General features: G+C 35.5%; 1 protein-coding gene across 7 annotated transcripts in view; it reads left to right on the plus strand.

The window, feature by feature from the left end:
• The window catches only part of LOC118191911 (cysteine protease ATG4B-like), a 115,533-nt gene that overhangs the window by 57,214 nt on the left and 30,486 nt on the right, over positions 1-27,833 (plus strand). For all 7 annotated transcript variants that reach the window (XM_035362770.2, XM_035362773.2, XM_035362774.2 and 4 more), the window contains 3 exons: positions 1,623-1,721; positions 18,795-18,867; positions 18,950-19,029. In XM_035362770.2, coding sequence (XP_035218661.1) covers positions 1,623-1,721; positions 18,795-18,867; positions 18,950-19,029 — 252 coding nt within the window. The remainder of the gene's footprint in view (positions 1-1,622; positions 1,722-18,794; positions 18,868-18,949; positions 19,030-27,833) is intronic.

Genomic DNA, 27,833 nt, shown 5'->3' on the forward strand with positions numbered 1-27,833 from the left:
TCTGTCTAAGAGACATAAAAATGTTTCCTCTATATTATCCTGAAGTAAAAAAGATCCAGTCTGAACTAGCAGAATGCTGCATTCAGATTAAAATTAAATAAACTTCATTGGGGAAGTTAAAACTTTATTCCTTACAGATTCTGCTTTTTGTACACTATCTGGAAAAAAAAATAAAAAATCCTAAAACCAAGAAAGAGTTACGTTAGATAAATGAAATTTGGTAGACATGTTTATACATCTGAAAGATAACATCTATTCAAATTTCCCGCTAGGTGAACAAGTGTGACACTAGTAGCACCATTACGAATGTGCAAATCAGGTTTCCTTTAAATACACATCGTAAAGTTCAAAAGCATCATTTATCGTTGAGATTTAACATAGTTGATGTTAGTCAAGAATGCTTTTAAGAAGAAGTCATTATCAACCACTCAGGGCTGTGAGAAAATGGAATTTCTTTCTGTGACATTGCAGGAAGACTTAACAGGATTGTATCTACTGCAAGATTTTTCGCAGCAGTGGTCAAGGGAAGATATTGGCTTAAGAAGACTTGGTTCCAGTTGGCCACGTGGGACTACTGACAATGAATAATGCCATGTTTGGTGTATGGCTGAAGTCCCATCTGAACCAGAAATTTCAGTTGCAGTTGGCACTACAGTGACACAACAAACTATTACAGATTGCTTACTTAAAAGGGCAGCTCTGAGCCAGATGCCCTGTAGCATGCATTCCTCTGACTCCAAACTAGTGCCATTTTCAGCATCAATTCTGTCAGGCTAGAACTCACTGGAGGATGGAGCGGAGATCTATTGTGTTTTCTGATGAAAGCCAGTTCTGCCTTAGTGTCAATGATGGCCGTAGGTTGGTTTAGAAGGAGGCCAGGTGAGTGTCTGCAACCAGCCTGTCTACAGTGTAGACACACTGGACCTACACCTGGAGTTATGGTTTGAGGAGCAATCTCATATGACAGTAGGAACGCTGTCATTGTTATCCCATGCTGTCTGAGTGCAAATTTGTTTGTCAGTTTGGCCATTTAACCTGTTCTACTGCCATTCATGAACAGCATTCAAGGGAGTGTTTTCAACAAGATAACAGTCACTCTCATACCGCTGTTGTAACCCAGTATGATTTACAGAGTGTTGACATATTGCTTTGCATTGGTAGATCATCAGATCTGTCTCCAGTTGAGCCCATATGGGACATCATTGGACGTCAACTCCAGCATCATCCACAACCAGCATTGACCATCCTTGTATTGACTGACCAAGTGCAACAATCGTGGAACTCCATCTCCAAAACTGACATCTGGCATCTGTATGACACAATACACACACATTTGCATGCTTGCGTTCAAAATCATGATACGCTGGTTATTAATATACCAGCATTTCACATTTGAAATGGCTGTTCTCATGCTTTCATTAACCTGTGATCTTGATAATTTAATCAAATAAATATATTACCTAGATAAATGTATTGCCAAAATTTCATTACATTGTTGTGTACAACACTAATTTTTTCTTGGTGGTGGAATTTTTTTTCTGTAAGTGTATATTACATGTTCTGGTATTATTTTATTTTGAAAAAATAAATAAGTATTTGCATTTTTCTTCCTTTTTTATCAGGTTGGATGTGGCAGCCTGGTGTTGTGGACCCTGTGTATGCAGAAATATTAAAAATGTTTCAAGATAAAAAAGATTGCCCTTATTCTATTCATCAGATTGGTAAATTTAAGCATCATTCTTGATTACTTATTTGTGATACTTTTGTGTGTAGTTTATGTATTGTTTTAAGGTGTTGAACTTTTCAGTAAATTTATCAGATGAGGAAAGGATGTTTTTTGTCGTTCAGAAATTTCTTTTTTTAATTTGATCACTCTAAAGAGAAGCTTAATTTTTGTTCAAGAGGAAGCATGATTATTACCCATAAAATGTGTCTTATATACTACGTATAATAATTTATTGTCCCAGGGAACAGAAAACTGATTTTCCTCTTACACTTTTAGAGATTATAGACTTACCATTAATAAGAGATCTTAATAAATTGTCAAATGTTTTATTTTTATTATTGTGTCAATCTTAATTCTAATAATGGTTAGGTTTCTGATGATGGTTTGGTTTAGTTGATTATGGCCAAGCACACTAGGGCTATCTGCCTGTATTTATTCTTTGCTATTCTGTTTGTGTAAAAGCTAATTTGTAATGACAGTGACATTTATTGTTTTTGAGCTCAAATTTCTACAAAAACTTTTCTGAAACTTTCTTTGTTTTTTTTCAGAAATTAAGAAAATTAATTCTACATCGAAGCAAAATATTCAGAAAAAATCATTGCTTTGCTAAAAATAAAGCAAATTGAAAGCTGTATAAAAATTACCACTGCATTTTCAATGCTGGCTTTTTTTACACACACTAGTTGGAATAGAATTCTGACTTTCATCTATTGACATTTCATGTATATTGCATATCTTGAAATTTCCGGATGCATATTGATATTTCATATGTATTTAATATATGATGTATTTTAAAACAAGAATAAGTAAAGTTTTTCCATAATGCTTTAGAATTCCTCTCTGAAAAACACAGTAGTTATTTGTCACTGTAAGCTTTTAATATTTCCTGCATGAAAATTGATGGACGAAATTGCAGTGATAAGATTGTTTAATGTAACAATCAGTTTCTAGCACTAATGTATTTATAAAATCATCATTAATTCTTTTGCATGACTAGAAGCTATATATATATATATATATATTTGTTGGAATACATTTCCTTTCCTGATGACAAGTAGAATGCTACACCACTAACAGTAGCCTGCTTAATAAAAGTGACAACTTCTTTCTTGAATGCTTTCACCACTGTGTGCAGTTTCCTTTTGGGACAGGATTGCAACTTCGGGAATCAATAGATAAACATTGACAGTAAACAGAGAAAAAGGAAGGTGCATTAAAATAACAGAACTACTTTTAGTTGCTTGAAAAGAATGATTGGCATGTCATTTAACAATTCCCGAAATCAGTGAACAATGTACTAAGATGATGGGTAAAAGCACTAGGTAGAAAAGGATTCAGGCATTCAGGGTGACCTGCTGATGTCTGAATGGTGTGGTGTTTTAAACAACTTCAATGTGAAAGAGTTAAAAACTGCTCTAAAAATTGTAAAATTCTAAATGTTGTTTCAGGTAAACAGGTTGAGTGCAAAAAAATGGCAAATTAGAGGGTTGATTAAGGCATTCAGTCTTCTTTATTGTAACTTGTGACCAAACCTCAGTAAGACTTTAATAGTGACTTATCGTTATGTCTTAAAACTACTACAAAGACGTAAGAAGAGTGTAAATGAGCCCTCATTTTAAACTAAAGTAGATGAACAGAAGGCATACCTGGTGCTTACAAATCAGCCAGCAATTATGGCAAGAACTCAAAGTAAAAATTCAGATGTAAAACTAAATCTAGTATCTAATAGCCAAATGCTATACAGAGTACATTAATTGTGAAGTTGGCTCTAAGACTTTCACTTTCATGAAATTACTATCGTGAGGTATAATGCATGGTCAAAGACAGGAACTCTTTATCTTAGAATAGCAATCTTTGTTAAGTAGCCTTCAATGGGCAGAACATGCTTTGTCTAAACTATCTCAAATCTTTAGTTATATACACACAAGCTAATTTCCATTCTGGCTGGAAAACAGAAAGAGAGACATGATAATAAAGATTTAAAACATAAAGTAGCTGGTTAAGCAAATTAAATAAACCCTACATGTTTCTCAACCAGAATTTAAGTAATCACAATGAATTTCTGTACTGAGATGTATGAGCAAGTGTTATTTGAATAGGTTGTACAATGCAACCATCTAACTGACATCCTACATGCTAGAAACTTAGACACACTAGACATCAAAAACATCTTAATTTGAAAACTATACCTAATGTGCTAATCAGAATAGGTCATTAAACTTTTGTGTTTGCTGGATTAACATTTAATATAACTGTTTGCTAAACTGTAATATTTAACTGTTGGCCAACTTTAAATTGTTTACATGCTGCTAACTTTTGCTTTAACTTAATTTTATCTTACTTTGCTAGTTTACATTCAAATGTTTCATTCATACTTCGAGATTCCAATTCCAACAATTATGCAAGCATTCACTTTTAGTTTAGCACATAGATTCACATAAACTTTTATGATTGCTCTAAACTACTAAACATAATTTTTGAAGCATTTGCAATACAATATGTGGCGTTCCGACAGATACTTCAACTTCTATTCATGAGATGGCGCCACGTGTAAAATCCAGTTCTTAATCGGAGCAGCAAAGCGACGTCATTACTCACTCAGACTTCTCGTCAAACAACGGTACGCGACGGTAGCATGAACTGTGTTCCGAGCTCTGCGTTGATCTCTGCAATGTAATTTAAATTGTAATTTAGTACTTAATATATTCTTTTGTTATAGGAGATTGTCTACTCTTATTTTCTTTAATTATATCATGCATTAAGCACACGACCACCAAAAGTGGTGACCTTTTGACTGAGAACGCTACTGACAATGGATTTTCAACGACCCTAAGCCACGTGCATCCAAGGCATTCTGAAGAACTGACTAAAAATAACAACGAATATGGACATTAAACGTATGCTACAATGTACCCCTTCAATTATTTCTAGAAGTATTGATATATATTGCTTGTGTTTTTTTTCAAAGTCTTGCATATCATCGCCAGTCGTGCAATAATTCTTCGATCATTCAACTTTTGTGACAAATGTGATACAATAGTGATTTTCGCTAAATGTGCTACATCAGTAATTTTTCTGCAACGTGCTATGGCAAAATTCTTCCCTCAGTGTTCAAAAGTAGTGAATTTTCCCCATGTGCTACAGGAGTGATTTCCTTTTTCCTTCGAAAGTGCCGTAGCAGTGTGAAGTGGTGATTTTGTGTGTGCGCAATACAAAATGAACGCATAATTTTTTTTCTCAAATAGGGGTTTCTTTTCAAATGCATTTCGGTAAAATATTATTTGTGTGTGTAATTGCTGACCCTGTCTTATTTGTGTGTGTATCGTTACGTAAATTTTTTCTGCATGGTTAAAATATTTATTGTTATCATGGTAAAATATCAATAGTGTATCCTCAGGCTACAATATTTGTGCTGTTAAGTGTTTATTAATTAAAGTGAAAATTATCTATCAGTATGCTCGACGATATCCCACCAGAGCCACAAATCACACGCGTTGCGGTGAAGCCACCGCCTTTCTGGAAAAATAATCTTTCATTGTGGTTTGCTCAGATCGAAGCACAATTTTCTATCACTCGCATTAGTGAGGATTCTACAAAATTCAACCATGTAGTTGCAGCAATTGAGTCTGATATTCTGAATTCAGTGCATGACTTAATTCTCAAACCACCTGATTGTGATAATTACTCCAAACTGAAACAGCGGCTCATTGAAATCTATTAAGAAAGTGAATCTTCAAAAATGCGTACTTTACTACAAGGACTTGAACTTGGAGATCAGCGACCTTCATACTTGCTGTCACGAATGCCTGATCTGGCAGGAAGCCATTTTAGTGACGACTTGTTGAAGTCACTATGGCTTTCGCGTCTCCCTAATAACATACAAATAATTCTCGCTGCTTCCAATGAAGATCTAACCCGTTTAGCAGCAATGGCTGACAAAATTAATGAACTTGTTACTCCAGCTTATGTCAGTGCTGCTAATGCTGCACCTTCCAGTTCATCCCTCGAACTACAAGTGGCTGAATTGACCAAAAAAGTATCTGAACTCTCTACAAGTCTTCATGCTTCATGGAGATACAATCGATCAAATCAGGGCCCACGTAATAAATTTCGTGCCCGAAGCAGGAGTCGATCTCGTCACAATACTCGAACACAGTACAAAGAACCCACAAGTGGCATATGTTTTTATCATATGAATTTTGGCGCTCAAGCTCGCAAGTGTGCCCCTCCATACACTTTTGAACAAGCGGGAAACTAAATGGGCGGTTTTCTGCTGGCCAACAGAATGTCCGCCAGATCGACAGAATAGTACTGGCTGATCGTTCAACTCAGTTATGTTTTCTAGTAGATACTGGAGCTGACATATCGGTGCTCCCGAGAACTAAAACAAATGCTCACCAACTTAATAAACTTGTACTGTATGCAGCCAATGGTATCCAAATTGCAACCTACGGCACCAAACTATTGACACTTGATTTAAACTTGCGCCGGACTTTCAACTGGCCTTTTATTATTGTGGATGTAACTCAAGCAATTATTGGTGTCGACTTCTTGACACATTTCCACCTTCTGGTGGATGTCAAGAATAATTGCTTAATTGATGCTACAACTCAGCTGACATCACAGGGCCAAGCTTCTCACATATCGAACGTACCTACCAACATAAGTGTTGTATCGGGCAGCACACACTTTCATCGGTTATTAGCAGAATTCCCTGACATTTTAAACCCATCCAAATCAGGGCAGCATACTCATCAGCCAGAAGTGTATCATCACATTGAAACACATGGCCCACCTGTATTTTCCAAGCCTCGTCGTCTTTCTCCAGAGATGCTAAAAGCTGCTCGCAAAGAATTTGAATTCATGCTAGCACATTGTTTGTCCATCTAAAAGTCCATGGGCCAGTCCACTTCACATGGTTAAAAAGTCTAATGGTGACTGGCGGCCTTGTGGAGATTATCGTCGACTTAATGCCGTCACAGTCCCTGACAGATATCCAGTCCCACATATCCAAGACTGTACCATCTTTTTCATTGAACAAACATATTTTCTACCCTCGATCTTGCTAGAGCATATCATCAGATCCCAGTGCATGCTGAAGATGTGCGCAAGACCACAGTGACTAGACCATTTGGTCTCTTTGAGTACTTATATATGCCATTTGGCCTTCGCAATGCTGGCAAAACATTTCAGCGTTTCATACACCAAGTACTGTCTGGCCTCGATTTCTGCATCCCATATTTTGATGATATCCTGGTTGCATCTACAGATGTGGAAGAACATTTTCAACATCTGCGTCAGATTTTCCCTCGCCTTAAAGATCATGGATTAAAACTAAATCCATCCAAATGTGTACTTATTCAACCCTCAGTTTCCTTTCTTGGATGTCTTATCACCCAGAATGGAGTCAAACCTTTACCGGAAAGAGTCAAAGCAATTAACGACCTACTTCAGCCCAAAACCATCTCTGAACTGAAGCGTTTTCTAGCAATGTTAAATTTCTACCGACGCTTTCTGCCAAATGCCGCAAAAACACAAGCCTGCCTACACGAGTTTCTGAGGAATAGCCAAAAAAAAAAAAAAAAAACGATCAACGAGCTGTCCCTTGGACTGAATCTGCATCTGCAGCATTCGTGCAATGCAAACACGATTTGGCAAATGCAGCCACACTTTCTTATCACTCACCTAGTGATCAGCTCTCTATAATGGTAGATGCATCTGACACGGCCATAGGAGCAGTGCTTCAAGCCCATACCACTAAAGGACTTTTCCAAATGGCATTCTTCTCCAGAAAACTTACTACTGCAGAAAGGAAATACAGCACATATGACAGGGAGCTACTTGCTGTGTACTGTGCTGTTAAATACTTCCGGCACTACTTGGAAGGCCCGACTTCATCATTTTCACCGATCATCGACCATTAACCTTCGCTTTTAAAAAAATCTCTGACTCATGTTCTCCTCGTCAGCTTCGACATCTGGATTTCATCGCCCAGTTTAGTACAGATATCAGATATGTCTCTGGTACTGATAATTGTGTCGCAGATGCCTTGTCTCGGGTAAACAACATAAACCTCACTACCCCAGATTTCTCTGAAATTGCAAAAGCTCAATTGCATGATGAGGAACTCAAGAACCTAATCTCAAATCCGCAAACCTCCCTTCAGTTACAACCGCTGCACATTGATCCAATGCTTAAAATTTACTGTGACATAGAAAACAATAGAATATGTCCCTATATTCCTGTCAATTTTAGACATGAAGTGTTTAATGCCTAATAATTGCACAATTTGGCACATCCTGGAATCCGTGCCACCAAAAAGCTGATCGCAGACAGATTTGTCTGGCCAGCAATGAATCAAGACATCACAGAATGGACTCGTTCATGTATTAGATGTCAACGGTGTAAAGTATCCCGTCACACTCACAGCCCCATTCAACAATTTAACCTTCCAGCAAGACGCTTTGATCATGTGCACTTAGACTTGGTTGGCCCATTGCCTCCTTCAAATGGTTACACTTACCTCCTCACTTGTCTTGATCGGTACACAAGATGGCCTGAAGCCATTCCTATTGAAAATATATCCGCTGAAACTGCAGCTCGAGCATTCATCTCCCAGTGGCTTTCAAGATTTGGCATGCCTACCACCATCACTACTGACCAAGGCCGACAATTTCAATGTCACGTGTTCGCATCCCTCACCTCTCTTCTTGGCATTCGCCATATTCGCACAACCCCATACCATCCATCTGGAAATGGGATGGTGGAACGCTTTCACTGATCTCTCAAACAAGGTCTGAAGTGCCACAGTAGCACACACTGGACAAAAGCCTTACCCCTAGTCTTGCTTGGTCTTCGCACAGCATTCAAAGAAGACATTGGTAGCACTTGTGCTGAAATGTTATATGGTGCAACCCTCCGTCTGCCAGGTGAATTCTTTCACCCAGAATCTACTCCAGTTATCGACCCTCCAACATTCCTTCAACGTTTATGTGAGACCATGAGCAATATCTCGCCAACCCCAGCATCTTCACATAACCAGCCAAGCTATTTTGTACATCCTGCGCTTGAGACATCTTTGCACGTATTCGTGCGCAACGATGCAATTAAGCCAACTTTAACACCTTCATATGATGGTCCATTCAAAGTTGTCAAACGAACACCGAAACATTTCGCCATCATCTGCAATGGCAAACAATCAGTGATCGGAATCGATCATCTCAAACCAGCATTTCTAATGCAAGATCCAACAACTTCCTCATCAACATCACTCCCGGAAGAAAGCTTACATCCCGTTAAAGAGCAACCTAAAACTACCAGATCTGGAAGAATGGTTAAATTTAACCCAAAGTACTTATAACATACCGATCGTACTTGGGGGGGGGGAGTACTGTGGCTTTCCGACAGATACTTCAACTTCTATTCATGAGATGGCACCACATGTAAAATCCAGTTCTTAATCGGAGCAGCAAAGCGACGTCATTACTCACTCAGACTTCTCGTCAGACAATGGTACGCGACGGTAGCATGAACTGTGTTCCGAGCTCTGCGTTGATCTCTGCAATGTAATTTAAATTGTAATTTAGTACTTAATATATTCTTTTGTTATAGGAGATTGTCTACTCTTATTTTCTTTAATTATATCACGCATTAAGCACACGACCACCAAAAATACATTGAGAAATTTTTTATTCAGTTGTACTGTACCTCAGTTTCTTAAAGTTACTTTACAATTTTGCCAGAATTCCTCAAACATCCATCTCTTGGACTAAATCAAAATTTCTATTTTGAGATTAAACTTAAGATCATTGCGAATAAATTCATAATTCAATTCAGAGCTTCTTGCTACTTAGCAACAACCGAAATGACCTTGCTTGAGGCAAAACTTCAAATAAATAGCAACTTCTGCACTTTTCAATATAAAACAGAAACTGAATACATTTAAAAAAATCAATTATCTTTCTTTCTTTTCTTTTTGATTACCTATCTGCTTCACTACAAACTCCTCTTAAGTCGGATAAATCTTGGTCTGTGCACTTGAAGTTGTCTCATAGGCATGTTTCACACTCTATTTGGGGTTTTAAATTTCCTCTAAAGGGCCCTTTCCTAGTACCTTTTGTTTTTACTTAGTACCTTTCTGCGACCCGAATTATAGTCTATGGATTCATCATTCATTGGCTCTGCTTCTGCTTGGCCCCTCACCTTTTGCTTATAGGGACCAAATCTCTGATACATGTGCGACCTTCTCTGCCATGATACTCCTTCACTGGGCATTTTGTGTGAGAACTTCTTTAATATTTTTAATCGGCATTTGAATTCTTTTCCATTTATCCCTGAGCTTGCACTGGTTGTCCTTTGATTGGTTGCATGATTCCCTAGATCATCGTATTTCCCATTGGCTTTTTGGAAGCATCCCAGTTCTCGAGTCTGGCCCTTGTCGTTTTTGCCACTTCTTTCCTCTTGTCGATTTCACCCTTATCTTTTTTGTGTCTTGTTCATTAATTGGCCGTCTTTTCCTTTCTGTGTTGTGTACTTCCGATGTGGATGGAACTTTGCGACTGGTTCTTGTTGGCGTCACATTTCTGCTATGCTGCAATTTCTGTAAAATATGTTTAAAAAACAGAGAGTTCATATTAGCACTTCACCTAACCTTTATTAGCAACAACCTCTATGCACTCTTACATATGGGCCTTCAAATTTTGGGCAAAATGTTTCCACTTTATCCTTTGTTTATGATAAAGAATATTTCATTTTCAATACTTTGTCTTCCATCTTGAAATTATAATCTCTGCATTTTTTATCATAATTGAGTTTTTGTTTTTTTCTTGCATTAATCAAATTTTGAGTATCTTCATCTGCTAACTTTTGAGTGTCAGTCATTTTAAATTCTGGAGTCCTTTTTTGAACAAAAAATAATTTCTTGAGAGGGCTGATCAATTTTTTTCCAAGAAATAATTCTGTTGGTGTTTTTGTCCTGTCATGCTTAGCTGCCCTCAAAGGAAATGCTAACTCATGGAGGCAGCTATCTCAGCACATATAATAGCATTTTATATAGCTACATATAATGTTAACTATATTCTTATTTACCTGCTTTGTTATGCTTGACTGCGGCCAATAAAGTACCATTTTTAAATTCCATATACCAGGCTCTGGGCATAATCCTTTTAAATATTTTGACTAATAAATTATTTTCCATTACTTGAAATTACTTTTAATGAAGCTCCATATTTTAGAATATATTCATTTAGAAAAGAATTTAAAGCAGTTTTTTGGAGGCTCCTTTGAGGGGAACTATTTTTTACCCTCTTACAAAAATGATCCATCATAAAGAGTAAAATGTCTATTTTTATTGACTTCACTTGTGTGGGTATGGGCCTAATAATTCCTATTAATTCATTTGGGAAGGTAGCTGTTATACTATTTAAATACCTCACTGGGCTATAATTAACATCGTTAACTAACTGTGAAATAATGTGTAACTTGACTTACTGACTAATAAACTGTCGTAGCTGTAGGAAGTAAACAGCCTCGCAAACTTGCTGTACAGTTTTTCATGTGCCAAGGTGGCCTGAGATTAGAAATCGTGCAATTCTTGCAAAATGCTCAATTTTAAACTAGTTGGGATAACAAATTTTATTATTTTCATCAGTTGCTTTTGCATAAAATAAGAGGTTATAATTTGTGACTCTATTCCTGATAGCCATAATGTCTTGATGCTTGAAATGCTCAGGATCTTTTAGATAAGCATAAATGTTTGTATATTCAGGGCATGTTTGAAATTCAGCAATAATAGTTTCCCCAAGAATCAAGTTTTTTTTTTTTGCTGTAAGCATAGCGCATTTGAATGTGTTTAATATAATGAATTTAATTTAATGTAATAAATCTAATTAATTGTAATGAATCTAATTTAATGTAATAAATCTAAATTAATTTTTACAAAGACTCAGCCACTATATTTTCTTTATCTGGCATGTGTTCAATGATTAGGCTAATTCTTGCAGTTTAAGTGTCCATCTAATAATTCTTGGTGATAGTTTTTTTCCAGAATACCAATGACCCACAGTTGCATGATCCAAATAAATTGTAAGCAGTGTCTTCCCAAAATGCATGCTAAAAATTTTTTAACCGTGAACAAAACTGCTAGAGTTTCCCTTTTTACAGCTGTGTAATTTCTTTGTGTAGGATTGAAAGTTTTACTAATGTAAGCAACTAGCTGTCCTTTTTGTGCCAGAATGGCACCAACTGCATAATCAAAGTCATTCACAATGATATTCAAGTTTTCTTTGCCTTTAGGGAATTTTAATTCTGGTACTTGAATTAATGCTTAATGCTGTTCAAATGCTATAATTTCTTCACCCAACCAAGTAAGTCTTTCTTTCTTTCTTTTTAGTTTTAAAAAGAGCTCAACTATTTTAGCAAAATCTTTAATAAAAGTCTTATAATAAGAACACATGCCTAAAAATGAAGACAACTTTGCTATATTAGGTGGAAGGTAATTTTTTATTGTACGTATTTTCGAATCTTCTATTTTGATTCTTTTTTGGGATATCTGATAGCCTAAGTAAAGAAGTTCCTTGGTGGCAAACTTACATTTCGAGGCATTTATTTTCAATCCTGCTTCATGTCGTACAAATCCCTAATATGTTCATGTATTGGCTCACTAGTTATGATTATCTAGATAGATAGATAAATAAAATCTAGATAAATAAAAGTGACTGTCCTAGGACAGGTTTTAATGTCATGTCCATGTCCCTTTGAAAAGTAGCAGGAGCTCCACATAAGCCAAATAGCATTCTTAAAAAGGAATAAATGCCTGTAAATATTGTTTCTAGAACATTTTCAGGCTTTACACAGGTTTGAAAATATCCTAAAGTAAGATCTAACATTATGTAATTCATAGATTTTATTTTTCTAATAATTTCTCCTATTATGAGCATTAGATAGAGAGAATATTTAGTAATACTATTTAATAATATCAACTATAATCAACTGCAAATTGTCATGCTTTATGGTCCATAGGTGGAAGATTATTCTTTTTATGGCATAGTAGTACCGGACTAGCATATGTGCTACTTATGGGAGTTGTTATTTTATTCTTTAGCATTTCTTGTATGTGTTGTTCTATAATTTGTTCTTTATCATGATAATAGGGCTTTACTGTAACAGGGGAGATAATACTATGACTTAGAGTCTGTGTGGCATGATTTGTCTTTGAACAATTTAGAAAATTGACTTATCAAGTTTTCTAATTTGCTTTTTTTCTTCAGTTAATAGGTGCTTAACTTCAATTTCTGTGAGTTTTGTTCCTTCATGTCCAGCTGCAGCACGGCCTCCTGAAAATTTAATGTTGCCCTTGCCACCATTAAAAAATCCAGCCTTAAGATTGTTGGTGCTTGAAGATTTTTTACCACAAAAAAATACTTCTTTTTGCTGCTTGTTCTTTATTTGCACATATAATATGATTTTTCGTATGCATGTACACTGCTTGCCTTGGGCAGCTGTAACTTTAACTCTCACAACCTCAAACATTCGATATCTCTAGAAATATTTTTGACAAAAGTTCACCACTAGAAAACTGCTTTGAACCCTAATTTCTAATAGAGCATCTGCAGGAATATTGTTTAAGAATATTTGTATTACCAGCAGAGTCGAATTTTAGATAACCACAATATGAAGAGACATTAGGTATTTTTTGGAAGCAGGCAAGATGAAAAAATTAACGCCTTTCCCAGGAATTGAACCACGGACCTCTGGAATACCGGCCCAGTGTGCAGAACCACTACACCATGAATGCACGCTAGAAAGACGGGCGAAATAACTTATGTACTCCCCCTTTTAAAGGGCAACTGGGGTTTCTAGGGTATCCAATCGCCAAATCCTGGGTGAGGAGAATCATCATCCAACACCCTTTTAGTTCGGGTGCCACTGTAGAGACATTAAGTATTTTTTGGAAGCAGGCAAGATGAAAAATTAATGCCTTCATTGGGAATCGAACCACAGACCTCTGGAATACCAGTCCGGTGTGCTGAACCACTACACCATGAAGGCATGCTAGGAAGGCATGAGGAATACCTTATAAATATTAAATTAAATTTTAGAGGGATTTTCTTGCCTATATCCTCTCATCTTCAGTACCCCTGGATTAGTTTAAATTTTGCTTGTTTCCTTGCCCCTGTTTCCTCTTTTGCTGTTTATTTTGGCGATCACCACTCATGGCTGGAAATTGTTGCCTATTTTTGAAATGCTTATTTCCATTAAACAGTTGCTTTCTCTGTGGTGAAGGTCTAAAAATTATCCATTTGGCTCTGGCCATATCCTGCTGTACATGTACTTTCAGCAACCCTCCAGCTTTTAAACTGAACTAGGAGTTCAAACTCCTAGTTCAGTTACTCCAGCATACCTGGATTTCTTAATTGAAAGAAGTCTTTTATATGCAGTAGCAGCCTAGGCAAAATAATTTGAATTATTTCTGTATTGATCCTTTTCCCTCAGTAACAAATTAAAGATTATGATTTTTCGTAATATAAATAGATTAGTTCATTGACTTTCAAATGGTATTTGCTGAATAGTTCAGCTTCCAAATTGTATACCCGTCCTCTAAGTGCACCAGTTGCTATCAATCTGAATTTAAGTGCTTCAAAAATATATTTTTTGAACTTCTTCCATCAAGGGTCATTGTGGATTTTATTTCTACCTGCATGGTATCTATAATGAAGCCAAAGCCCTCCATAGGATTAAACCAGTACTGGTGGGGCTTGTAACCTTTGGGGGTGGCAGACTAAAATGTGAACTGCTTTGCAACAAAGTTCACTGTTGTTCAGGTGCCACTGTTATGTTTTTGATCTTCCTCTATTGTAACTTGTAACCAAACCTCAATAAGATTTGATCACTATGTGTTAAAAATACTACAAAGACTTAAGAGAAGGATGTAAATGACTCTTCATTTTAAACTAAAATAGATGAACAGAAGGCTCACCTGGTGCTTATTTATAAGCCAATATTTATGATGAGAATAAGTAGAAATTCAAATGTAAAACTAAATCTAAATATCTAATAACCAAAGGGTACACATAGTAAATTAATCGTGAAGTTGGCTCCAAGACTTTCACCAGCGTGGTATTACTTACCAGCGTGGTACAGAAATCGAAATATGTTATCTGTGAGGAGCATAAAATTACATGTTTCAGAGCAAGCAAGCAAATTTTACTGTAAAAGAGATAAGAAATCAGGGATAGCCAATTCGTTACAATGACCTCCAGGCATCATTTGCTTGAAGAACTGTGATGGAGAACTGTTGGGTGACTAGCCGGGACAAAGTCAGACAGAAGTGGTCAGATGGCTAAATGTGAGTCCTTCTGTGGTTTATATACTTAGGTGGCAATTTCTAACTGCAGATTCAGCATCCAGGAGGTTAACCCAAGGACGGCCAAACTCTACAATGAGCACCGATGATCAGTATTTGTTGTTATGTGCACAAAGGAATAAAACATCAACTCAGATCTTCCCTTGCTGTGCAACCACTGGAAGACTCGTATCAGAATCTGTGAAAATTTGCAAATATAATGCTGATTTTTATTGTTTGACTTTTAATTGATCAAATCTTGTTAATGTACTGTAAATCATGTAGAAAATTCCCCTTTTTAAAACTATTTTTGCAAAAATAACACATTCATTTTAAATTATTTTTACAAAAAAATACTGTTTAAATAAAACTCAGAAGCACAGGAAATAAAATTGAACTTGTCCATCTCTTCCAAACAAGCATATGTTCAGTTTAATTTTCTGTTGGATACACTGTTAATTTTTGTACGCTCTATAATGATATCTGTTTTGTTTACTACCTATTGCATAACCTACTTTTATTTGGGGCTTAAATTATAAGAAAAATATAATCTTCTGTTTTATAAAAATATTTGTTTTTCCTTTTAATATATGCATGTTATGCCCCCTTTTTATTGTGTATCTACACAGTTTGATTATTTGGTCCTTTTTCTATAGGGGAGGCAGAGCCACTAAGTTAAATATTATTAATTTTACTGCTGTACTTAGTTTGTTCACTTTTAGGTATTTGCTCCAGTTTTTTGTCAGCAAAACTGTCTTGCACCCTGAAGGTTTTCTGTTCAATTCGATCATTAGTGTCTTTTTAGCAGGAAGAAACTGCATGATAATTTCAGCAGTAGTGTTGCTATATGTGTTTCTTTCCTTTCTTTTTTATCCTATTTTCCCCTTTCTCTCTGTCCTGCTATAAAAAGTTTATGTTCTTTCCCTGGCTGAAGAAGGATATTTGAGTCTAGAGAGATTTATTCAGGGCTTTATCCTAAAAAAGTCCAATATAAGTTTGAAAATAGGAAACATTTCAAACTGAAATTTGAACAAAAAGTACCATACATTCTGATTTTCACATCTGTTTTTAAACTGTTTGGATTATGTGGCATTCTCTTTGCCTATTGTTGCCTAGTCATTACCATTTTTTCAACTGCTAAGTATGTCTTTATGGCTGAGTGTTACTGTGCTTTTGGCCTTTTTCAAGAAGTGTGGTTAAGAATTTAAGAAAACAGCTTCATGGTTAGAAATCACCAATTAAGCACGTGATTTCAAATCTTGGGAAGGAATTTGAGATCACAAGAAACCTTGTTTGATATGTTTTTAGTAAACAACTAGCAATTTCAGAAAATATTCTAACATGGAAAAGAGAATTTGATATAAGAAATTGTTACTCAGGTTGTCAAACTAGACTATGATATTCCACCTGCCAAAAATTTGCAAAAGTAGGTTATTGAACTCTATGTTAAAGTTATTCATTAGCTGTCACCAGTTGACTTAATTGTTTTTCAAAATATTCTCCATGAAGATCAATAATACGCTTGGAATGCTTTTGAACCAATTTTTGAAGCACTTTTCACACTCCGATTGAGGTAACTCTAAAATATGCTTTCTCGCACCCTTTGAATGCATCAACTGCTCCTTCGAGTGCTGCAAATCGCTGACCATGTAATTTATTTTTGATGTGCGGGAATAAAAAAATCAATGTGTGCCAGATTAAGGCTGTGCGTCAGATCACCCATCAATGTGATGTTGTGGCCCATTAAAAATTCCTTTGTTTGAGATAAAGTGTGATAACTCATATTGTCATGATGAAGAATGGTTTGTCTTTTCTCCTTTTTTCGAATTTCTCTGATGACTTCTGGCAAACAAATGGTCATGTACCATTTGGAATTGACCGTCCTGCATTGCTATAATGCCACTGTTGCCACGTAGCCGGTAATGCCGAAGAAACTGGCATACATTTGCTTCGATGTGCTTCCTCCATGAGCAACTTTCGTTGGATTTGGCTCATCTTGGAACCCCTATAAAGGCGAATGCTGTTTTGTTTCAAGCTCATATGCATAGATCCATGATTCGCCATAAATGTAGTTGTTATACACCACCTTTAAAACACCTTAAACAATTCAACATTTCCTTGCACCAATCGATACGAGCCTTCTTTTGAGCGTTTGTCAGATTACGTGGGATACAAAACGAAAAAAAAAAAAAAATTACGGCCAAGTTTACTCAATATCTTACTAATGCTTGGCATACTAATGCCCGAAGATGCCTCAATCTCACAGTATGTCACATGATGATCTTGCTTTATAAGTTCATGCACAGCATCAATAGTTTATGGCACTACAACCAGTTTTGGATGACCTTCACAGAATTGGTCCTAGAGCGAATGTCGACCACGATTGAATTCATTACACCTGTTTTTTACATTGCTGTAGGATGGTGCTTATCACTATATAAAGAATTAAGTTCATCGAAGCACTGTTTAATCCACGTTGAAAGTTATGAAAAATAATCGCACCAATATAGATTAAGGGTGAACATGAGCAAATTTCCCATAGAAGGCCCTCCATGAAAACACTCCTTTTCGTAAGCAGATAGCCTTAATATGATTTGTCATAATTAAAAAAGAGGGTAATTTTAATTTTCATAATATCATAAAATTTTTTAGAAATGTTTTGTGATTTAAAACAATGAAATTTGTGTAGTGTGGTGAAAGTTCTGCAAATTTGTACTTCACAAATATTTACCTATAGCTGTTTCTTTATCTGGATATGTAATTTTTTTCTTCCCCCTTTCTTCTCTCTCTCTCTCTGTTTTTTTTTAGGAAGAGTTAATTTTGAATAATATATATATATTTGTAATAATAAAATTCCATAGTCAAAAATACACTTAAAATTCTAACTGTATGTTCTTTTCATTTTTAATGGTCTCTTATATGAAAGTACATGGAATTAAATCCACAGCCCCATAGTCAAGTTGTTTTTCCCGCTTTTTCTACACGTACAGTTATAGAATGTTCTGGAGATATTTAAAGCAAACTAGAATGGCTGACGAGGCTGACGTCATTTATTGGAAGCTTCGCCTTTCCAGAGGCTATAAAAGGACTCGCAAAGGAATATCAGGGTCTTTTCTTTAATGTAACGATGCAGTAAACTTCATATAAAAAGTTATTAGTAATTCTTTTTTATTTACTCCGGAAATATGATTTTGTAACTGCTATTTCTCCTGACCAATAATAAATGGATCCTGTTTTTTAAACTTATCGTCTGATAATTTAAGCTACGACTACATCTATGATTCTTCACCAATCTATTTATTTTGGACAAAAGCTGGTACATCATATATATATATATATATATACATATTATTATAACACTTTTCTTTTTTCCTTTCTTTTTTCTTTTTATGAAATGAATATATAAAATCCATCTTAGTTTATATAAATTATTTTTTAATGAAGGCTTTTTTTTATCTGGTATGAATATTTATCATTTTGCTTTGAACTAGCAGGGATTCAGTCTTCCCACTTGATCCATACAAACCAATAATTATGTAAGTTCTAAAATACATTGAAGCTGTAAATTAATGTAAGTGAAATATGATTCAGTCTTAATTTTAATGTTTAGTCTTTAAATAACTGGTGTTGTGACCTCATACTACATTTTTGTTTCCACTTTGAGAGTAATATGAACAGCATTATTTTATGGATAAAATGAAGTAAAATATTTTTTTTTTCCCTCAGCACAGATGGGGGTTTCAGAAGGAAAAGCAGTGGGCCAATGGTTTGGACCTAACACAGTTGCTCAAGTTTTGAGGTATGAATATTAATTTCTTTTTTGAGGAATCATTTGAAGTAAATTATAATTAGGCTGCATTTATGCATTTTTGTATTGTTAGGAAATTGTCTGTATATGATGAATGGAGTTCAATGGCTGTTCATGTTGCTTTTGACAATACTGTGATAAAGGCAGATATCAGTGAGTATAATATATTTCATAAAGCATAAATTATATAAATTGTTTCATAAAGTAAAAAAGCATAATTTATGGTATGTTTACACCATAAACGCTCTTTTTGTTTGTGAATAAATAAGTGATTTATTATTTAATTCATATCATACAAACTAGCAATGGCTAATTATGCAGGGAGAGCATATTCATAAATTGAAATATAGTTGATTCTTGAAATACCTGTTTAAGTTAGACATAAATATTTTTTTATGTGAATATTGGGATATAGTTTGAGATTTATAGAAGTTTTAAAAAACAGCAGACAGATCAGCAGCCTTCAAATAGATAAAAATCGTAAAACATTACCATAAAATGTGTTAGTGCTTTTTAAAATTTTTTATTTAACAGCTATAAAAGAAACACAAATCTGTTATAAAATATCTGCCTGAGTATATCTCTTTCACCTGGTAAATTATTAAATGAAAAGTGATCAAGGAAAGTCAATGAAAATACAAACTCTAAAAAAGTCAGAGAAATTAATATCTGAAGTAACAAACAGTTCATACTTTATATAGCAACTGATTAAAATAGTGCTAGTCTAATATATATATATATATTTAGGCTAAACTTTCTTAAATAGAAAACTGTACTTTACGACAACCCTTTTACTTCCATCACTTAATACTTGAATTTCCAGCCATTTGTTCTTAAAATTTTGAAGGCAAGTTTGTTAATTTTAACTTACTAGTTTAATCTTTAAAATTTGTAAGTAACTACATGTTTTAAACTTTAATTTTGAGGTTGTTTTGTTTTTGATCTTCTTATGATTTTGAATTAACTTTTTATGTTCTAGTTTACTTCTGTTTTTGAAATTGAAATGAGTGTGTAGGGGATATGTCTTCTAAAGTAAGCATCTCGTTCAGATTGTGTTCTTAAAAGAAACTTTAATTTTAAGATTATTTGCTATTTTGTTTAACAAGATTCTTGGCTTAAATGGACTAATGTCTTTATTTGAATTGAGTATTAATTTTGACGTATGGTTTGAATCTAGCAAATAATTTGATGCTTACTTGGAAGTAAGACGAAAACACTCTCTTAATTTAGTTGTTGTTAATTGATGGCAGATTGGTTTATCCTCTTGATATGCCAATTAATCTGTGATCAATAGCAATAACTACTTTTTCAAATTTAAAATTTACTTTTGGTTTTGCATATTTGCGATTTAAGATTTTTCTTGCAGGTTTTTAAACAAGAAGTTGAAATTACTATTTAAAATACTAATTTAAATTCTGACTAAAATTTTTTTTTTTTCATTCATGGTTTTGAATTCAATTTGTGTTCCTTAGAGATGGTATATGGAACGTTTTCTTATTATAAATTATTATGAAATATATACAGTCAAAAATAGTTAATTCGGACACCCATAATCCGGACCTCAAAGTTAAAAACTTTCTGTGCATGTGCAGCGTTGACACATGCGCATAGGCGTTAATGCGTGCGCATAAGACCTTTATGACTGCGCATATGCGTGCGCACAAGCGCAGAATACGTTTTCGCATGCGCGTTTAATGTATAACGGATGGTATAAGCTAAAATTATCTAATTATCTATTTCAGTTAATGTTGATGATTGCGTTGTTCCTTAATGTTCTAATTGGATCCGGCTTATTATTTTTTGCAGACTGTAAGAGCAATTTTATAAAAGTAAGCTTGATTTTTCGATTATGTCAAATAGAATTTCCGATGCTGGAGCTTCCAAAGGATCTACAAATATGTTTCAATGTCCATCAAACAAAAAGTGAAATTGCTGCAAAAAATGGATAAAGGTATGCAGAAAGTGACAGAGAGGTGATTTGTTTCTCTAATCATTCCGAAATCTGTTTATCAATTTCACGCTGCTCTGTGGGAGGGGGGACGTCGCAGTGCGCAATGAATTGGAAGTTGATCTGTCAGCACTATCCTTATCTTCAGGGAAGATAGTTTTATTTTATTCGGCTTATAATTCCTTACTAAATGTAGTATTTCATCTCGTTGTACTCTGTCTTTGATATGATTTAAATCAAATTCCTCATCATTATAAATATTGCAAATACACATCAAGTAGTTTTCTGGTTGCAATTTTCTAATTTCGACTATGCATAATGTATGCTTTACGTATGCGCGCGTTGAAAGAAATGTTTAATAAAGTAAACAAATAAATATTAAGTTTTTTTTTTTTTTTTTTTTTTTTGTAAATTTTGATACTCTTTAGATCATAATTTATTTCATAAATGACGGTTTCATATTTTTAAGTTTAGAATTTCTGCATGCCATCTTACGAGATTTAAACTGATGATCTATAATCCGGAAAAATCGATAATCCAGAATCGCTGAAGTCCCGACGAGTCTGGATTAACGACTTTTGACTGTATATATATGTATATATAAAGCTTTAGTATAACCTTTGTTTTTCTTATGTAAGTTATTTTACTCTTACCTGAAACTGTTTTATCCATCTATAGTTTTCCTCTTCATATGTTAATGAGCTATTCTTTATTCTTATCTTTAGAAATGTAGCTTTAGAAGTGTAATGCTCTTCAAAAATTAAAAAAAAAAAAAAAAAAAAAAAAAGTACAATTTAGAAGTCATGGCAATATGTAGTTGCACATTATAATGAATTACTATACTGGTTTCCAACAATTAAGCAATGTCTCTTGCTTAATAGTTAGCTTCTGTCCATTGCTTAATAGATACTGACAATATATATTATACCACTTGTAACTTAAAAACACATGAAAATTTAATACAGAATTTAATTTTTTGATATCAGTGAAAATGTTAAATCTCCTAAATTCGGACATGCAAACTAAATAAATAAATAAATAAAAAATAATAATAATATAAAATAAAATTAAATTAAAAAAAACACCATGCTGTTTATGATCTTGTCAGTGAGCTGCATGGGTAGCAATGGTTGATCATGTAGAGCAGTTCAAAGCCCGTCTAGGACTTTGAACTTCGAATCCATCAACAACACGCCTCCTGAGATTAGTTTATCTCACATATCCACATGGGATTAAAATCTAGAGACTGTGCTGGCTTCAGAAAATTGGTAAATAAAACGAGCAGTGTGAGGTCAGGCATTATCTGCTTGCAAAATGAAACTACTGCTAATTGTGGCAGCATCGAAATGAACAATAGGATCCAGTATATTATCATCCAGTAATATTGTCTGTATACCTCTGAGCATTCCGACTTCTATGTTGCAACACATATAGGTCTATGTGCCCATCTAAGGCTATTCCTTTCTATACAAGAACAGTATTTCCTGAATAGCTATCTCTTTCCCATATGTTCAACAGAAGATGTCATTTGTTTTCTTCCCTCTGTATGTAAACTTGTTGAGAATCACAGTGTAAAGCGAAGTAGGATTCTTCATTGAATAGAATTGATCTCCAGTGATTTTCAATCTCATTTACGTGACTACATGCCCAATTCAAATGCTCCTTCAAATGGCCAAAGTTAAATGGGACACTCAATACTAGTCGCCTTGTAGAGACATTAGGTATATTTTTGGATCACCGGGAATCGAACCACAGACCTCTGCAATACCAGCCCAGTGTGCAGAACCACTACACCATGAAGGCACGCTAGGAAGGCGGGAGAAATACCTTATGTTGCAACTCTCAATGCTACAACATGCAGGTTACAAATTAATAATCAAAGCAGGGATTATTATTGTAAAGATTTAATATGGATATCTCACACAAGCTGAAAACGTTACATTACTCTAACTAGTGCATACATATAACTGAGTGAAAAGGGAATTTCCCCACTTAGTTCGCAGTTAAAGGAAAAAAAATAAGAGTAATAAAAAAGAGTCCAATCAGATGTGGCGCTCCTTCTGCCGACCTTCGCCGAGCCATTACGTAATCGTCTGTCTGCAGCAGCCGTCTCCAACATCCTCCCCCTCTTTGAGTTGACTTCAGGTTGGCTCAAAGACATACAGTACCTGGTTGAAGAGATCCAATTTCTGAGGCATCTTGATCACACGTCCAAATCTTGACACTTTAGCACCTTGCAGGATGTTACTAAAGTCATTTGAAGAGTTATTAGAATCTGAATGCTCATCACTAGAAATAGAAGAAATAGACAACGAGGAAGTCAATTCCAAATGAATGGCTCTATATATTGCACATGTGAATAAAACAATCCAAACTTTTTCACCTCCCTTTACATACAAGGGTACTGGCAGTTCAACTCCTACCACCTCGAACACCGCTGCGTCATTGAGACGATCGCCTGGTAGCGACACCGGCTCGCAACCGGGAGACTTGGCCTCGTATCGATTGCATCTTACACAACTTTTTACGACTTTCCTGACCACTCTCCTGCCTCTCACTATCCAAAATCGCTCCCTTAATATTCCGAGTAATATTTGGGTTCCAGCGTGACAATTTTGTAAATGATAATATTCTATCAGACGCTGGGTGAAAATACACCGGTTTGGTAAAATAATTGGACAAATAAATTCAGGGTCGTCTGATCGCTCTGTAATGCACGTTTTCACCCTTTTTATACCCTCTTTGTCTGAGATGACACTCATATTGGGAAAAGAGTTGGCAGAGAGAAAATACCTATTTTGTACAATTTATATAAGAGTTTTTTCTGCATATTCCATCTCATGAACGGTTAAATCTCCAATCTCTCGAAATGCACGTTTACTTTTTGCGTTTTTCACAAACTGCAATATCCATGCGACTAATCGAATGATGGATTGAAAATTCGAAAACCTAATTGCATACCAAGGTATTTCTTCTTCAACTCAATTAAGGTTACACAATCTGACCTTCCTTTTTTCTCGTTCTACCTCAGAGGTCTCGTAAGCCAAACGGTCTAGTGGCCAGTTGTTATTAGGTACCAGGAGCCAGGATGGACCCTCCCACCAAAGAGAATCTGAAAATGAACGAGGGGAACTGCCTCTTGAAAGCATATCTGCTGGGTTTAAATCACCTGGAACATGGCACCAACACTGAGAAGGAATCAGACTGTTTATTTCTTTTACCCTATTCGCAACAAAAATTGACCAATCACCACGGTTCTTAATCCACCAGAGTGCTACCATAGAATCACTCCATGCAATAATTTTCAAATCAGGCAAATGTAAGACGGCATATACTGAGTGAACCAGTCTCGTGCCAATTCAACAGGCCATCAATTCTAACCGTGTATTGTCAGAGATTTTAACAGTGCTACCATGGATTTGGCTCTGATCAATCGAATTTTGACTCCCACGGGCGTTACAGTTCTAATGTAAACACATGCACCATAGGAGCTCTTACATGCATCAACAAATAGATGCAGCTGTGAATTCTCATTTATCTCTACATATCATGGAATACTAATTTTCTCAAGATATTTAATTTCATCCTGCCACTTCTGAAAAGTTTTCTGAATTTTTTCTGGCAAGGGATCATCCGATTTTAATTTCATAGTCCAAGCTTCCTGTAATAGCAACTTAGGTAATAAGGTAGTTGGACTCAAAAAACCCTGCGGATCAAAAATTTTATGTACCACAGCCAAAATATTACGTTTACTTATCTCATTATCCATCGAATAATTAAGATTACATTTTAATGTATTGTTATCCAAATCCCATAAGATTCCAAAAAGAGAAGTTATACCTGAACTACGGGAAATACAATGACCTGGAACATTACTCTCCCAACCCCGTATGGTAAACATCCCTGAGCCATTACTTCTGTAGCCTTAACCATAAAATTTTCTTGCTGTTTGATATCGTGAACCCCAGTGACACAATTGTCAACATAAAATGAATGCTTTAATTTTTGGGTCACATCGTCAAACTTGGCAGGGAAATTATCCAAGAGATGCTCTATCAATGCAGAGAGTTGGAACGGAGATGAACAAACGCCGAACACCACTCTGCAGTGTCTGTAAATCATAGGTTCTTCAAGAGTCGGAAGGAAAAACCTCAAATAATCTCTATATTCTGGGATAATACTCAGCTGAGGAAATGCTTTCTCAATGTCGGATGATAAACCAACGGAATGCAATCTAAACCTGTCAATAATATCAGGTATGAGTTCAATTAAGTTCAGCCCTCTATTTAAACAGTCATTTAGGGACAGTTGATTTCTCTCTCGGGCTGAAGCGTCGAACACCGGCCTTACCTTCATTGTCTGGCTAGTATGCTTTATAACAGGTCTATGGGGCAACTATTATTTTTAGGTCTTCCCATTGCTTAAACCTACCTAGTCATCTAACTGATTTTCCTTATTAATTCGTTGACACATTCCTTGATGCCTGTTAAAAGTCAAAGACTTATTGTTAGGTAACAGAATTTCAGATTTAAAGGGTAGTGGCAATTCATATCGGCCATCAGGAAGAACATTTAAATTCTCTTTAAATTGCTTAACGGTGTCAGAGTGAGCAAGTTTACATTTAACATCTTCAGTTGGGTCTATTATGCCAATGGCATCTAAATTCCAGAGTTCGGTTACGCTAAGATTAGCACAATGCAATGAAACTACATTATTGCACAAATTATTTTGTAGTAATGCTGGAATAGTAGCTGAAGTAGGTTCTTCAGATAAGCTGTTTACTTTACCAATCACAGTGTATTCGAATTTAGTCTCAACTACAGTTACACCAGAGTTCAGTTTCAGAGAACTGCCAGTAACAATGTCCCTGATGGCATCTGCTCCTAAAAGCAATTCAATGTCATATTCTTTAGCTTGCAAATCAATCAAGGTAATATTTTAGGGTATTGGGATCAACTACTTTTGGAACACATTCACATAATTTGTTTTGAGAAAGTACTTCAAAGTTATGGTCATAAGCGCCCTCAAAATTTCTTAAATTAACATTAAACACAAAATGGGAATGAGGACTTGTCTCTCTCCCCCCAAACAAACTGTGTATAATGGTTTGTTTCGATTTAGGACGCAGCTGCAAAAACGCGATAACCCTCTCTGAAAGATAAGATTTCTGAGAACCGGTGTCCAAAATTGTACGAACTGTTAGTTGTCTACCCTCAAAAACTGTTTTTAAAACAAGTGTTTGTAAGTACACATTTTCTTTAACAGTTGACTGATTAGACAATACATTACTTGGAATAACGGTACTGTCAGTTTCATTTGGCTTTAAAGGTTCGCCATTTGAGCACATAATGGTATAGTAAAATTTATCACATGTTAAACATTTTACTTTATTTTTGCATGCCCGTGAACTATGTCCAACTCGTAGGCAGTGAAAACAGGCGCTCTTTTGCACCAAAAGCTTTCGTTTATCTTCTAAAGACATTTTGCGAGCAGAAAAACATTCGGCAGAATTGTGGGATTTCTCACAAAAAATACAACGTAAATTTCGCCTACCTGTATTGTCTTGAACATTTACCAAGGCAACAGCTGTAGAGCAACCCGGATCATCACAATGTGGATGCGAAATGCAGAACGTGAAGCTCCCAACCCGGTACGAGCGAGCTTAATCATTTCCTCACTTTGCACTTCATTTCAAAGAAAGCACAAAAGTTTATCCAACGAATGCGCACTATCTTGCTGTGACGCAGTATCTTCCATGGAGCAGCTTCTTCCCCACGCACGAAGAACAGGCTCGGGTAAAGAGGACTCAACAAGTGGTTAAAAAAATTCTGCAAATTTTTCCTTAGTTCTAACTGAGGCTTTCTAGTGCCATAAGCTTGCTCTCAAGTAAATCGTAAAGTTTAACTAAATCTACTTTAATCCTACCAGCAGCATTTTTCATTACTGTGGAAAGTAGATCCCGTACATAAATCTGAACCGAAAGTTCATCTCTCCCGAAGCGTTCTTTAAGTTGTGTGATGACCTTTGAATAGTTTTCTTTAGTAGGCGGAAAACTTGTGACCAGTCTTGACGCTTTAGAATCTGCTACCACACATTGTAAAAGATATTGAAATTTGTCTTCATCCACAATGGAGTTATCTATGTGGATTTTCTCAAACTGGGACCAAAAAGCAAGAAAGTCTTTCAGTTCTCTACTAAATTTCCTCAGTTCAAGTTTTGGAAGCTTGAATTTCCTTTTTTGCTCGGTTGTTGTTCCTTCCGTAACCGAATTTCCCTTCTTTGCATTTTCTAACAGCGAACAAATTAAGCAGAACTTGTCACGGTATTCTTCTGCTTTAAAAAAAAATCTTCGGAATATTCATCTTGAAGGGCATCATCACTCAGCAACAAATTCGAAACTTCTTCTTGAGTTGTTTCCAAACGTGTGAATTTATCTTGAATCTGCCGAAACAACGTACTGACTTCGTCACTTCCTAAACTTTTGTTTTCGATCTTCTGAGCTATATCACTGCAGCACACCGTAAACGCTGTTCTCAGCAACTTTCGTTTTGCTTTCAAAACTTTTACATCCATATTTCATCAAAAATATAAAGTAGTGGATGCCAAATTTACTATGTTGCAACTCTCAGGGCTACAACATGCAGGTTACAAATTAAATAATCACAGCAGGGATTATTAATATAAATATTTAATATGGATATCTCACACAAGCTGAAAACGTTACATTACTCTAACTAGTGCATACATATAACTGAGTGAAAAGGGAATTTTCCCGCTTAGTTTGCAGTTAAAGGAAAAAAATAAGAGTAATAAAAAATAGTCCAATCAGATGCGGCGCTCCTTCTGCCGACCTTCGCCGAGCCATTACGTAATCGTCTGTCTGCAGCAGCCGTCTCCAACACCTTATATACTCTCCCTTTTAAAGGGCAACTGGGGTTTTTAGGGTACCCAATCGCCAAATCCTGGGTGTGGTCATCATCCACAACCCTTTTAGTTCAGGCACCACTGT

Source organism: Stegodyphus dumicola, chromosome 5, assembly GCF_044657685.1.
Source record: "Stegodyphus dumicola isolate Sdum_Otavi_A_Nest chromosome 5, ASM4465768v1".
Classification (NCBI taxonomy): Eukaryota; Metazoa; Arthropoda; class Arachnida; order Araneae; family Eresidae; genus Stegodyphus; species Stegodyphus dumicola.